The sequence below is a fragment of the Ostrea edulis genome, chromosome 6 (assembly GCF_947568905.1).
Source record: "Ostrea edulis chromosome 6, xbOstEdul1.1, whole genome shotgun sequence".
In the NCBI taxonomy this organism is placed as follows: domain Eukaryota; kingdom Metazoa; phylum Mollusca; class Bivalvia; order Ostreida; family Ostreidae; genus Ostrea; species Ostrea edulis.
In genome coordinates, this window is record NC_079169.1 from 64,739,843 (window position 1) to 64,754,414 (window position 14,572).

The window sequence follows — 14,572 nt, forward strand, 5'->3', positions numbered from 1 at the left end:
TGCATTTCATGCCATGGGAAATGCGTTTCTCATCACAGTTTATGCTTTTGCTACCATTGCACGATTTTCACTCCAAAATTTCTAAAATTTCAAACTCACTTGAGTGTTTACACTACATTTATCAACACAATGCCCCCTCAACGTGTAAGGCGTCGCCTGACGACAGAACAACTGGGCAGATGTATTGGAATGCTTGACGCTGGCTATTCACAACGTGACGTTGCAAATGCACTAAACGTCAGCCAGAGCGTTGTAAACAGGGCCTGGAACCGACAGCAAACTTTTGGTACAGCAGCACACCGACATGGGGGTGGTCGTCAGAGGTCGACAACCCAACGCCAAGACCATTTTGTGGCTCTTCAGACACGACGCCATCCCTTCTGGACAGCAACCAGCCTACGTAACGACCTCCTGAACGCCTCGGGGGTGAATGTGTTCACTCAGACGATACGGAATCGGTTTCACAATGCAGGTCTCAACTCGAGAAGGGCATGTGTTCGAGTCCCTCTGACTGTTCGACACCAGCGGGAGCGATTGGACTGGGCTGAAGATCATGTCACTTGGACATAGAACGATTGGGTTCAAGTTCTGTTCACCGATGAGTCCAGGTATTGTTTGGACTTTATAGACAGGAGGCATCGAGTGTGGCGACGACAACGTGAACGTTTCCATGATGCCAACATCAGTGAACATGACCGTTATGGTGGTGGTTCCATCATGGTCTGGGGTGGAATCAGCAGGGATGGAATAACAGATCTTCATGTCCTGGAGAGAGGAACAATGACGGGGGTGCGGTACCGGGATGAGATCCTCGATGTTTACGTCAGACCCTACGCTGGTGCTGTTGGCCCTGCGTTCATCCTGATGGATGATAACGCCCGTCCTCATCGCGCCAGGGTGGTGGAGCAGTACCTTCAGCAGGAGACAATTGTCCGTATGGACTGGCCAGCGCGCTCGTCGGACTTGAACCCGATTGAGCATGTATGGAACATGCTGCAGGTTGCCCTTTCACGCCGTAGAACACAACCCACGACTTTGGCAGAGCTCGGAAACGCCCTCGTGGAAGAGTGGAACAACCTTCCCATTGGAAACATATGGGTGCTTATTGACAGCATGGCTCAACGTTGTCAAGCCGTCATTGATGCCAGTGGAGGCCATACCCGGTATTGACACTTCATCGACTAAGTGTAATGAAGGACTATCCCCAAAAACTGTGTAATTCTTTCTCTGGTTTGCTGTTAACTTTTTGTAATGAAATGCCTTTTGGTGTTGTTATCAGATTTCAAGCATTCCGTATTGATAAAAGTTCATGCCGTTCATGAATTTTCATTCATAATCTGAGTAAACACGTTTCTGAGTCAAATTTATGTCTTTTGCTATGTTAGTGGTAAATTACACACATATAACCTAGTGATCCTTATCAAATTTTGAGTAGTATATATAATTATCTTAGAGATATATCTCTTCAAACTAAATAAAGCTTTAAGATAAATTACTTTTTCGTTAAAGATATATATATCTCTAGCTTTAAGATAAATTACCTCTTCGTTAAAGATATATCTCATTAGTTTGAAGAGATATCTCTCTAAGATAATTATATATCTAAATAGTAAAACAGCTTGCTATATAGTATTACCTTGTCGAATGAAAGCTATTCAAAGCTTATCAAATAAACATGTTTGCGCATATGATAAAACTTATATATAATGCATTAGGCCTAAATATATAAAAGTTATAAGTACTTGGCCTACCCCCTCCCCCTAAAATGACATTAATCTTTTTTTAAACAAAGTTTCAATAATGTACATTCAAATTCAGTTTTATTAGATACAGTGTACTTAAATTATTTTACAACCAGCCTTTTTCGTACCTTGAGTGCAGAAAAGTTATCCATATATATACCAAAAATACGTGATGAAGGTAGTTGCAAATGGGAACGAGTCATGACAGGATTAGAAACGTAAAATATCAAGAAAACAACGCGTCACACTGTTGTCTGAAAAGCTACAAATAAGCCACTCTGATATAACTTTCAAACATACATTCTTTATCTTCTCCAAAATTTGTTTGACTTGATAATGCTTTATCTTCAACAACTGTAATAAGTACAAAGAGATTGCCCGTTTAGTTTGCCAAAAAATCGAACAATATCATGGGTCCCATTTTATTACCATTTCTTTTCATTCATATCAAATTATATAGGGAATGCATGAAATTGTAAATTTAATCTTCAACCAAAGATATTATTTTCCAAACATAGGATTTTTCTTAAAATTGTTTGATATAGAAATATTTGACATTCAATGGCTGTGTACAATATGAGAAAAACCGTCCTCTCAATTTAAAAAGAAAAGAAAACACAGGACCAAGTCACTTATATCAGTCCCCCGACCCCTTCATCAGACTAAGTCTCTTAAATCAGTCCCCTGCCCCCTTCATCAGACTATCTCACTTATATCAGCCCCCTTCATCAAACCATGTCACTTATATCAGCCCCCTCCATCAGACTATGCCACTTATATCAGCCCCTTCACCAGACTAAGTCACTTATATCAGTCCCCCGCCCCCTTCACCAGACTATGTCACTTATATCAGTCCCCCGCCCCCTTCACCAGACTATGTCACTTATATCAGTCCCCTGTCCCCTTCACCAGACTATGTCACTTATATCAGTACCCCGCCCCCTTCACCGGACTATGTCACTTATATCAGTCCCCCGCCCCTTCACCGGACTATGTCACTTATATCAGTCCCCCGCCCCCTTCACCGGACTATGTCACTTATATCAGTACCCCGCCCCCTTCACCGGACTATGTCACTTATATCAGTACCCCGCCCCCTTCACCAGACTATGTCACTTATATCAGTACCCCGCCCCCTTCACCAGACTATGTCACTTATATCAGTCCCCTGCCCCCTTCATCAGACTATCTCACTTATATCAGTCCCCTGTCCCCTTCACCAGACTAAGTCACTTATATCAGTCCCCCGCCCCTTCACCAGACTATGTCACTTATATCAGCCCCTTCACCGGACTATGTCACTTATATCAGTCCCCCGCCCCCTTCACCGGACTATGTCACTTATATCAGTCCCTCGCCCCCTTCACCAGACTATGTCACTTATATCAGTCCCTCGCCCCCTTCACCGGACTATGTCACTTATATCAGTACCCCGCCCCCTTCACCGGACTATGTCACTTATATCAGTACCCCGCCCCCTTCACCGGACTATGTCACTTATATCAGTCCCCCGCCCCCTTCACCGGACTATGTCACTTATATCAGTCCCCCGCCCCCTTCATCAGGCTAAGTCACTTATATCAGTCCCCCGCCCCCTTCACCAGACTAAGTCACTTATATCAGTCCCCCGCCCCCTTCACCGGACTATGTCACTTATATCAGTCCCCCGCCCCCTTCATCAGGCTAAGTCACTTATATCAGTCCCCCGCCCCCTTCACCGGACTATGTCACTTATATCAGTACCCCGCCCCTTCACTGGACAAAGTTACTTATATTAGTCCCCCGCCCCCTTCCCACTTTCCTTATGACATGCATGAAAGTATGTAGGTGATGTATACGAGGTCCTGTTCGATATGTAATGTGTATTGTACCACAGCGCAATAACGCTTTGCACGATTTCGAGGATGATGATACTTGTGAATAGCTCTATTCAATACCTTTCCAACGTTATAAACACGAGCCTTCAGCTCCACATAGTTTTAAACTGTTAGTCATTTCAATAAAGCCAGTCTTTGACCACTGTTATAAAAATGGTTGGGAAACGGGTTGAGAATATTGAAGAAATTAGAGCTTATATAAAAGTTCGCACAAAACTCGGTCATTGGATAATGCAGATTTTTACTGAATTGGGGGAAGTTTATGGGTCTGATAAGGTATCTTGTGAGACAGTTCGTAGGTGGAGAAAGAAATTTCTAGCTGACGCAGAGTCCGTCAAAGATGCAAAAAAATCTGGCCGACCTGTGGCTGTAACAGGCAAGGCAAATATCTCAAAAGTCAGGGAAATAATTGAAAGTGATGGCAGACACACGATTCGTGATATTGCCAAAGCTGTTGGCATATCACTATCGCGGGTGCATTTCATTTTGAAGCGTATTTTGAAAGTACGAAAGATTTCTGCCAGATGGATACCTCATGTATTGACAGATGACCAAAAACGGGCACGAGTACAAACCGCTAAGCAATTGCTCAGATTGTTTTCCAAATTCAATCAAAGACAATTTGCAAACATTGTTACTGATGACGAAACATGGGTTCACTAATTTCAACCAGTAAGACAAATTGGAAACAAAATATGGCTAACTAAACACGGTAGAATGCCCGTAGTTGCCAAAAGACCCATAAGCACAAAGAAGGTTCTTTATTGCATATTCTTCTCATGTGATGGTATAGCAGTACAAATTCCGGTGCCGAAGGGCAAAATTGTTACAGGTCGGTATTACCGAGATGTTATACTAAAAAAGCTTAAGAAATATTATCATAAACAACGCCCTGTGTCAGGATTTAGGCATGTTCGTCTACTTTATGATAATGCTCCATCACATACATCTGAGTTTGTGAAGCAATTTTTGAAGTCGGAGAAGGTTACCGTCTTGCCACACCCACCATACTCTCCAGATCTAGCCCCATGCGATTTTTTCCTTTTTCCAAATCTTAAAAAGTTCTTATCTGGTCGTTACAAGTTCCGACAAGCCCTTGGCTCAGCCATCAGTCAGTGCCTCAGAGGTCTACCTAAATCAGCGTACCGTGACGCATTTTCAGAATCGGATTCAGAGATTAAAATTATGTATTTCAAACCGCGGAAAATACTTTGAAGGGATGTAATGTTCATTTCACTATTTGAGTCGAATGCTTTTGAGATATCGTACAATACACATTACATATCGAACAACCCTCGTACAACTACTCACGGTATATTTGTGGGCCGAAACGTCTGGGTCGAAGTGTCCAACTTTTGGGCCGAAGTGTCTTTGGTCCGAAACGTCCGACTACCCATCAGACATATCATTAGTAGTGTAACTACACGTGTAAAATAAACATGTGTTTTAAATGCCTATACATGTATTAATTCTTTGAACAAAGATTATTGTGATTTTGAAATGTAAAACGTCAAAACTATTTTCGAAAACTATTTTTGAATACCGATTTGGAAAAAAAAGTTGTTCATCTTATCGTTGTCTTATATTTACATTCTCTGTGTGTATTCTGTTTCGTTTCCATAGAAATCCATTATACTTGTCACTTGCAACTAAAAGGCACTTTTAAAGCCGTCTATTCGCGTGTGGATATATAGACCAGGGTTTTAGAGCCGTCTATTCGCGTGTGGATATATAGACCAGGGTTTTAGAGCCGTCTATTCGCGTGTGGATATATAGACCAGGGTTTTAGAGTCGTCTATTCGCGTGTGGATATATAGACCAGGGTTTTAGAGCCGTCTATTCGCGTGTGGATATATAGACCAGGGTTTTAGAGCCGTCTATTCGCGGTGGATATATAGACCAGGGTTTTAGAGTCGTCTATTCGCGTGTGGATATATAGACCAGGGTTTTAGAGCCGTCTATTCGCGTGTGGATATATAGACCAGGGTTTTAGAGTCGTCTATTCGCGTGTGGATATATAGACCAGGATTTTAGAGCCGTCTATTCGCGTGTGGATATATAGATCAGGGTTTCAGAGCCGTCTATTCGCGTGTGGATATATAGACCAGGGTTTCAGAGCCGTCTATTCGCGTGTGGATACACATATTCCATGAACTCCGCAACCTATTTCGCGACATTGTTGAAATTGTTGGGAAACATGTTTTCTGATTTATATTTTATTTGACCTTTGATTTGAATTTAAAATGATAGATAACGCCCACCTATATCATGCGATTCTTTATCTTCAGTTGTCCTTCTTAGACTATTTCCCTTTACCATCATTCAGATATGGAAATCATTATCAAATATGCATGTAGACAAGACAAGGAATAACTAACCTGTCAGTAATAATTTCTGTGGAAACGAGGGTGTTATTTATATTCAGTCTTTCGTATCGATGCTGTGGGTTTGTATAAACAAAATCAAATTCTAATTTTAAAAAACTCGACATCTATGGGCAACATCATTTTCGTCCAAGTATTCCATCGCAGTAACTTGTGAATAGCGTGTAAATAAAAAAAATACAGAATTCAGGGGAAACTAACTACATTTTTAGTATCCGTCGTATGAAATACACTACCCTTTGGGTTTAACGCTATATTAGTTTTTACTTTATTAATAATCATTATCTATAGAGTTTGTTCGTGGTAACTGTGCTTCGATGAGTTTAACACTATATTAGTTTTCATTTAATCTATAGAGTATACTCTTGGTAAATGTGCTTCGAAACAATGTTAAATACAACAGTAAAGCCGTTGAAATTTTCCAACCTGAGATTCGAGAAAAACAAAGCGCCAGTTCTTAATTGGTATGTTCGATAAAGGTCTAAAAAGACAGTGAGGTGCTTGGCATTAAAATATTGAAAATCGGGTAGATTCTATGCAGTTGTAGATCTAGTACATGTTTTGTATTTACAAATTGTAAGTAGGTGATTTTCAATGACAATGTGTTTGGGTGTGTTTTGTTGTTGTAATGTAAATGTCAAACCCGGGGATGCAAATATTTATTGGCACAGATAGAATTATAGTACTTTGCAAAGGCCCAACATATCCATAATGTTCATCAGTTTACTCAGCATTAGATATTACTATAACAAGTAGACAGGTATGATTATATATAAATTGTATAAACATACATGTGTACATTTATATACACATATACATGTATATATTCTAGATCTATTTTTGTATAGCATTTCTAGATAAAATACATTTGTTGATGAATGAGTATGGTATTTTAAAGTAATTTTGGGGATTTACTATTAAAACAGAGCTTGACGTTTTGAATATGTTTGTATCCGGATGCAAATTGACAAGTTTTGATCCAATCATGTACTGGTCAGTTGCCAGGAGCTGTCAACAACACACTCAATCCTAATGGAGGACTCTCTGACTGATACATTCCCTGAAACACAATCCTGGTTCTAAATCAGGGAAGCCTAATACTCTACCTAGAGGACCATCTGTCCACATAATTTGTTTCCACACGATGCTTGACAACCGCGATGTTTCACAGGTTTAATTAGTTGGTTTTTGATTCGTAATTACTCGAGGTGTATCAACCTCATTTCTGTCAATAAAATTACATTTAGATATGCCTGAAGTTTTATTAATTTTTATTCCGAGTAGATACAAAATAACTTAATACACCAAATCCTGGCAATCGTTCCACAGAGTTCGAAAAGTCATGTCGAACACAACCGACCAAGTATTTTTCCAGTTCACGATTAGGAACGAAATATATTCTGTTCTAACAGCACTGTCATCTTCATTGTCTATTTTGGGGGGTATTGGAATCATTGCCATATACGTATGGTTTAGGATCTCCGCACCTGTGGGAGAGAGTTGTTGGTGTATCTGAGTCTTATGGACGTTTTAACCGCGTTTGGTAACATTCTTGGTGTTGTCTGGTTGCTCTGTCGAGCCGGGACAACCTGTCGTTCCGTGTACCAGAGCATGGACTTCTGTCGGCTTCACGCTATTATAACCATTTTTTCAAGCATTAGTTCTTTTCTTTGGATGATAATAATTGGTGTGAGTTTAATGAAGAGCATCCTGTGGAACGCGCCCTCGTTCGCTCGGACACATATGAAAGTATTCTACATTATTGCGTGGTCAGTTCCAGGTAAAGTGCAATTTTTCGTTTTCTTTACTTTATCATTTGTGTGTGTCTACATAGTCCTTTGGACTGTCGTAAAAAGTCAGGAATACCAGTATCATTTACATAGTTTATTGATGTGCCAACTCAAACTACAGGTACTAGATTTACATAGTTCATTGATGTGCCAACTTAAACTACAGGTACTAAATTTACACAGTTCATTGACTCAAACTACAGGTACTAAATTTACACAGTTCATTGATGTGCCAACTCAAACTACATCTTGCACTAGTACATGCGCAATTTGTATATCTTTGAAAACAGTCATTTCATATTTGAACTTCAGTCACATACATCCAAGAGTTTGCAATTTTAATAAGATATGTGTATTAGTTCGAGGAATTCTTCACTACTTTGTGAAAATGTTCTGTTATATTTTATTTTTTTTCTATCATGTTTGAATTTGTTTGTATTTACAATCATATAGTAAATAAAAAAAATAGACATGTATAATAAAACACAATCGACGGTTGGATAAACACGAAAATACTTTATATGCATATTTGGTTTATTTTATCACCCACTGAGATGGTAACGTCAAAGTTATAATTATGTGCAATATTTTACTTTTTCAAGCTTGAATTTGCAACAGAATAAAATGATTACAAATTTCTTCGTTGAAACATTATCATGAAAATATTTCACAAAAATAGAATGAAACACAACTTGCAGTCGCAGTGGCCCAGTGGTTAAATTGTTCGTTTCGTGACCGAGCCGGGATGTCGTGGGTTTGACCCCCTAATCGTACCTTGACCGGGTCAAACATGGGTAGTGGTTGATCCTTTGCCAAACGCTCGGCAATTAAAAGTGAACAATTTTGATTACTTATACCTTAAAGATTATTTAGTACAGTTATTAAAATTATCATTTACAATTTTATTTGTTTATGAAAATTATTTCAAAGGTTGGCTGAATTCGAAATTTAGACTAAGTCTAGTCCTGAGACCCGAACTTGGTAAGCATGGTTAGCGACAATGGCGTTTTACAATCAAAAGAATATTACAGTTTGTCGTATCTGCTGTCAATTTACAAGGTTATATGAATCTTCACGATATAGGGGGATTTAGCAGAATTATATTTCATTCCGAATGTAGAAGCCAGGTGTGTGTGTGCGTGTGTGTGATGCTATTCGATAGGTTTAATTTCTTCATGGAATGGTGCGGTATGGAGTATCATGACATGGTATGACACGGTGCGGTTTGGTATGGTATGACACGGTACGATATGTTAACTATGCTATGCCATTTTATAGGACTGGTTGCCGTTTTGACCCTGTCACTGGACGTGATCGGTTACGACAAAAACATCGCCAGTTGGTGCTGGATTGATCCGAACACGCCTGCCATTTTATTCTGGCAGTTCTTTACCGGAAAGGCATGGGAGATGTCCGCCTACCTTCTGACCATAATCATGTACACTGTCGTCCGATGTTTCCTGCTCAAACATGCAAGTATAAAGGTGGAAGAGTGGTCCAGATCGGACTGCCGCGGTGGTTCAGTCAGTACTTCGTCAGCAGGATGTAGGTTTAAGACCAAGTCATGACAAACCGAATGCATTTTAGAATATGTAGCAATAGTTCCTTAGCGAAGCCCTCGGCATCATAAGTTAAAGTCGAGTTTTTTGGGTTTTTTTGTTTTTTGGTTTTTTTTTTTTTAGATCCGGGGTCTTATAAGTCATGATCGCCATTGACACGATATAGATCAGACAAGTTTAGTGGGGATATGTTTTTTTAAAATACCCACCACTATTTTAAAAAGTTCGAGGTGGCGATGCAAGGATGTAGCGATACCAGACCTCAATTGTGCACACTGTAAATCGAAGATTTTTAAAAAATATAAAAATTAAGTATTGAGTTCGCAGTAACATTGATTGAAATCATTTCAGGCAAATAAAAGTTTAGCAAAAAGTAAAAAGAAATCTCGGAAGGCTGCTCTACAAGAAGCAAACCTCAAGCTAACGTTTGTCCCGGTTGTTTTCATCGTTCTCAGGGTGTGGGGGACGCTTCGATTTCTGCTGTATAATCTGGCTCATTATGACGCTCCATGGATATCGTACCTACAGGTCTGCGTAGCTAGTGTGAAGAGATAGAAGGTCCTGTATTCAAATCAAAATCGGTAAAAACAGAAACGCCGTTGTTGCAAAATCGCCAGGACACAATTTTTTGAGAATTGGATATATATATATATATATATATATATATATATATATATATATACATGTATACAGCTTTATATTTAGTGCTGGTTTTTGTCAGGATTTTATTTTGTTTATACCCGTTTTTGCAAACCTTTTTAATTCATGGTGGGTTTTTAAATGTCCATTCTATATAAAGGTGGTGGCTAGCTAGAGTTTGTATTCATTCAAGATTTAATATCACAACTTTGTTCGATAGTAAAAGTAGCGAAGATTAAACTGCAGTAAAAATAAAGATAACTACAGTATCAAAACAGATCATCGGCCGTCATAGATATCTGCATGGATAAAAACCCACACGAGAAGGGGTTTATTCTGAATGGATAAAAACCCACACGAGAAGGGGCTTGTTCTGAATGGATAAAAACCCACACGAGAAGGGGCTTGTTCTAAACACAAATGAAAGTTCTCTATCGGAAAAGTGCAGTTTTCTTTATTAGACAAAATGTGAAAGTACAACTATTTTTGCGGATTTTTTCAGGGCATCGGCGATAGTTCCCAGGGATTTGCCAATTTTATCCTTTACTGTGCGTTGACGGACAAGGTGAGGGGAAAGGTGTATTCTGTCGTTTGTCTGCGTCAGAAATTTGCACAGTCCACTGAGAATCCCCAACAACCCCGTACATCAGCTGTTGATACACTACCTTCTCCAAACACTGCTGCACGGACAGAAGTCAGTCGGACCACGCGCTTGTCATTTTCCGCAACCGGGTTAGGGAAATAGCCGAGTAGTTACGATTGGGACAGAAGTGTTAATTAAACTAAGCGAAGACTATCGAATTCATAAAGTACGCTTACTGCAAAAGTATGTTTTAAAAAAAATGAGTGGTTCTTTATACACTCGTCACTAGTATTAGTATTATGTTATGGCACTGTCCGTGTCTGGCTGGCTGGTTGTCCGTCTGTCCGGTGTCATGTTTTCCGGACTTTTCCCGTAACATATGCATGTACAACTTTGAAATTTAATCACAATTTCTCTCTCTAGAATTGTAGGAGTTTGCATTTCAGCTGGATTGGTCTATCCTTGACCTACTTTAGGGCTATAAGTAGGTCAAATAGTTTCTGGACTTATTTTCTTACAGATACAGATATTGCCCTGAAATTTACACGTAAGCTTCCTCTCAGAGGAGTACAAGTTCAGTTTTCATTTCAGCTGGATTGGTCCGTCCGTCCGTGACCTACATTAAAACTAAAAGTAGGTCAACCAGTTTTCCGGGCTTTTTTCATTATGGATACATATATTGCCCTGAAATGTAGTCAACGGCTTCCTCTTGGAGGTTTACAAGTTCAGTGGTTCGATTCCATGTTAAGGAAAGCAATCCGAACTAGAAACACTCAAAAAGCAATAAAATCAAAAAAAAAGGAAAAGCACTGGATAAATTATAGGAGAGTTCGAAATAAGGTCAATAACATGAAAAAACATGCTATTCTTAACTACTACAATAACAACACATCTAAACGACCGCTCAAAAAATAATACTAAAATATATTGGAAATTAATTAAAGAGGTTTTTCAAGTTAAAGCAAATAATGATATTCCGCCTATACAAGTTATTTCCGATAATGGTATCAATATGCTAGCGTTTTCAGATAAAGAAAAAAATAGAAGTATTGAATAGATATTTTTCTTCAATATCAAATATCAACGACACAGGCCAAAATCTACCAAACTTATACTCCTTATGCAATGACAGTCTTAATGATATTTTTATCGATCAAGAAGTTAGAGATATAATTTCCACTCTCCTCGTAAACAAGGCTTTTGGGCCCGATATCATACATGTAAGTCATAATAGAATACTGAAATTAACAATGCACACTATTTCTATACCACTCTGTATGCCTTTCAATAAATCTCTGCGTGAAAAATCCTTTCCAAGATGCTGGAAAGTGGCTCATGTTTTACCTCTTTTTAAAGAGGAAGACGCGTCTTTGTCATGCAATTATAGACCAGTGTCCCTTTTAAGTTGTGTTAGCAAAGTTATGGAAAGAATAATTTTTAAACATGTATACAATTATTTTCACAAAAATAATCTATTTTACAAATATCAATCAGGATTTTTGCCTGGTCATTCTACAGTTTTCCAATTACTAGAGACTTATCATAGCATTGTAAAAAGTATCGATGATGGAAAATCTTGTTGTATGGTCTTCTGCGATCTATCTAAAGCATTTGATAGAGTTTGGCACAGAGGTCTTTTATTTAAACTACATACTTATGGATGGATGTAACTCACATGACAGCGATCTGTTAGAGAAGGTCCAATTATATGCGGCACGAATTATGGCCTTCCTATACTAGCTTTTAGAGATTCAACTGGCTTCTTCAATTAAACAGTTTCGTAAAAACGTTAGCTCTAATATCAGCAATCCCCCCCCCCCCCCTGTATACTTTTCATATGGTTCTCGTCTGTTGAATATAATTCATACCAAACTGAGGCATATATGTACATGTATTTTGAATTATGATCTTTATAAACGCAATATTGTTGATTCTCCATTATGTTCTTGTGGCATGCGTAAAGACGCATGTCTTATCTACTGAATTGAATAATTGTATTTTCTCTTATGTTCAGACGTATGTTCATGAAACCAAAAGATTTGGTTGCTGATCATATCGTATTCCATTGTTTATCTATAGAACACTTACCATTATGTATTCTGTGTATATTATTTTTAATGACAATTGTGTAACATGTATTAGATTATAAGGAGAAGAACTCGTAAGTTGTAAGAACTTGCTTCTGATCCTTTTGTATATATTATATACAATAAAATACGTTCAAATCAAATTAAACAAGTTCAGTTTGAATTTCAGCTGGATTGGTCCGTCCGTCCGTGACCTACATTTGGACTAAAAGTAGGTCAAACAGTTTTCCGGGCTTTTTTCATTACGAATACAGATATTGCGCTGAAATTTACACGTAAGCTTCTTCTCGGAGGAATACAAGTTCAGTTTGCATTTCAGCTGGATTGGTCCATCCTTGACCTACTTTTGAGCTAAAAATAGGTCAAAGTTTCCCGGTTTTTTTTTCATTACGGATACAAATATTCATATTGCCCTGATATTTAGTCAAAGGCTTCCTCTCAGAGGAATACAAGTTCAGTGTGCATTTCAGCTGGATTGGTCCATCCTTGACCGACAGTACTTTAGGGGTAGAAGTAGGCCAAACAGTTTTCCAGATTATTTTTGGTATGGTCACAGTTATTGCTCTATTAGTCACAACCTCCCTCTCAGAGAAATACGTAATCGGTTCACATTTCAAACATTTCAACTTAATTGGTGCACCATGACCTACTTTGGGGCTAAAAGTAGATCAAATGGTTTCCTTGGGTTTTTATCATCATAGATAGATATTGCACAGACATTTTGTCACAACCTCACTCTCAGAGAAATACATAATCAGTTCACATGTCAGATGGTTTGGTGCACCATGACCCACTTTATTAAAGGCTTTTCTATTCAGAATGTGTGTTGTATCAATTCAGAGTGCACAATATTCTTCCAGGTTGAATTTCACTGTCCGACGGACGTATATTGTACCGTTTGTTGAATTTCGCTGTCTGATGGGCGTATATTGTACCGTTTGTTGAATTTAACTGTCCGGCGGACGTATATTGTACCGTTTGTTGAATTTCACTGTCTGACGGACGTATATTGTACCGTTTGTTGAATTTCGCTGTCTGACGGACGTATATTGTACCGTTTGTTGAATTTCACTGTCCGATTGGCGTATATTGTACCGTTTGTTGAATTTCGCTGTCTGACAGGCGTATATTGTACCGTTTGTTGAATTTCACTGTCTGACGGACGTATATTGTACCGTTTGTTGAATTTCGCTGTCTGACGGACGTATATTGTACCGTTTGTTGAATTTCACTGTCCGATTGGCGTATATTGTACCGTTTGTTGAATTTCGCTGTCTGACGGACGTATATTGTACCGTTTGTTGAATTTCACTGTCCGATTGGCGTATATTGTACCGTTTGTTGAATTTCGCTGTCTGACAGGCGTATATTGTACCGTTTGTTGAATTTCGCTGTCTGACGGGCGTATATTGTACCGTTTGTTGAATTTCACTGTCTGACGGACGTGTATTGTACCGTTTGTTGAATTTCACTGTCTGACGGACGTATATTGTACCGTTTATTGAATTTCGCTGTCTGACGGACGTATATTGTACCGTTTGTTGAATTTCACTGTCTGACGGACGTATATTGTACCGTTTGCGGTACTCTTGTTCTACATACACTACTGTATTTCAATTCTGGTAATTATATATTCTGTACATGTATTAGTACCCGGCAGTCATTAACATGTTCTCGAGATTAATCTGTTGAATAGGCATAGTACCGTATTGCAAAGCAGATATCTAGGACACAAAAACTGTAAAATCGGTTACCACCAATAGCTTTTTCAATTTCTTAGGGAATTTAGATAGGGAATCAATTTCTTTCTGGATGAGCTGCCAACCAATACGCATGAGTCCCATATATAATCGACACCCTTGAGAACTTTTTGATCTTTCGGCGTCCGGTATCCATCCAATACCTCGGAGA

General features: G+C 38.8%; 1 protein-coding gene across 1 annotated transcript; it reads left to right on the forward strand.

Moving 5' to 3' along the window:
- Positions 1–7,163: 7,163 nt before the first annotated feature.
- On the forward strand, positions 7,164–12,804 carry LOC125647311 (G-protein coupled receptor 157-like). The gene is given in 6 exon segments (XM_048873991.2): positions 7,164–7,174; positions 7,333–7,475; positions 7,478–7,783; positions 9,072–9,265; positions 9,704–9,880; positions 10,494–12,804. Coding segments are annotated over 6 exon segments (1,074 nt in total). The 3' UTR covers positions 10,737–12,804.
- Positions 12,805–14,572: the final 1,768 nt, after the last annotated feature.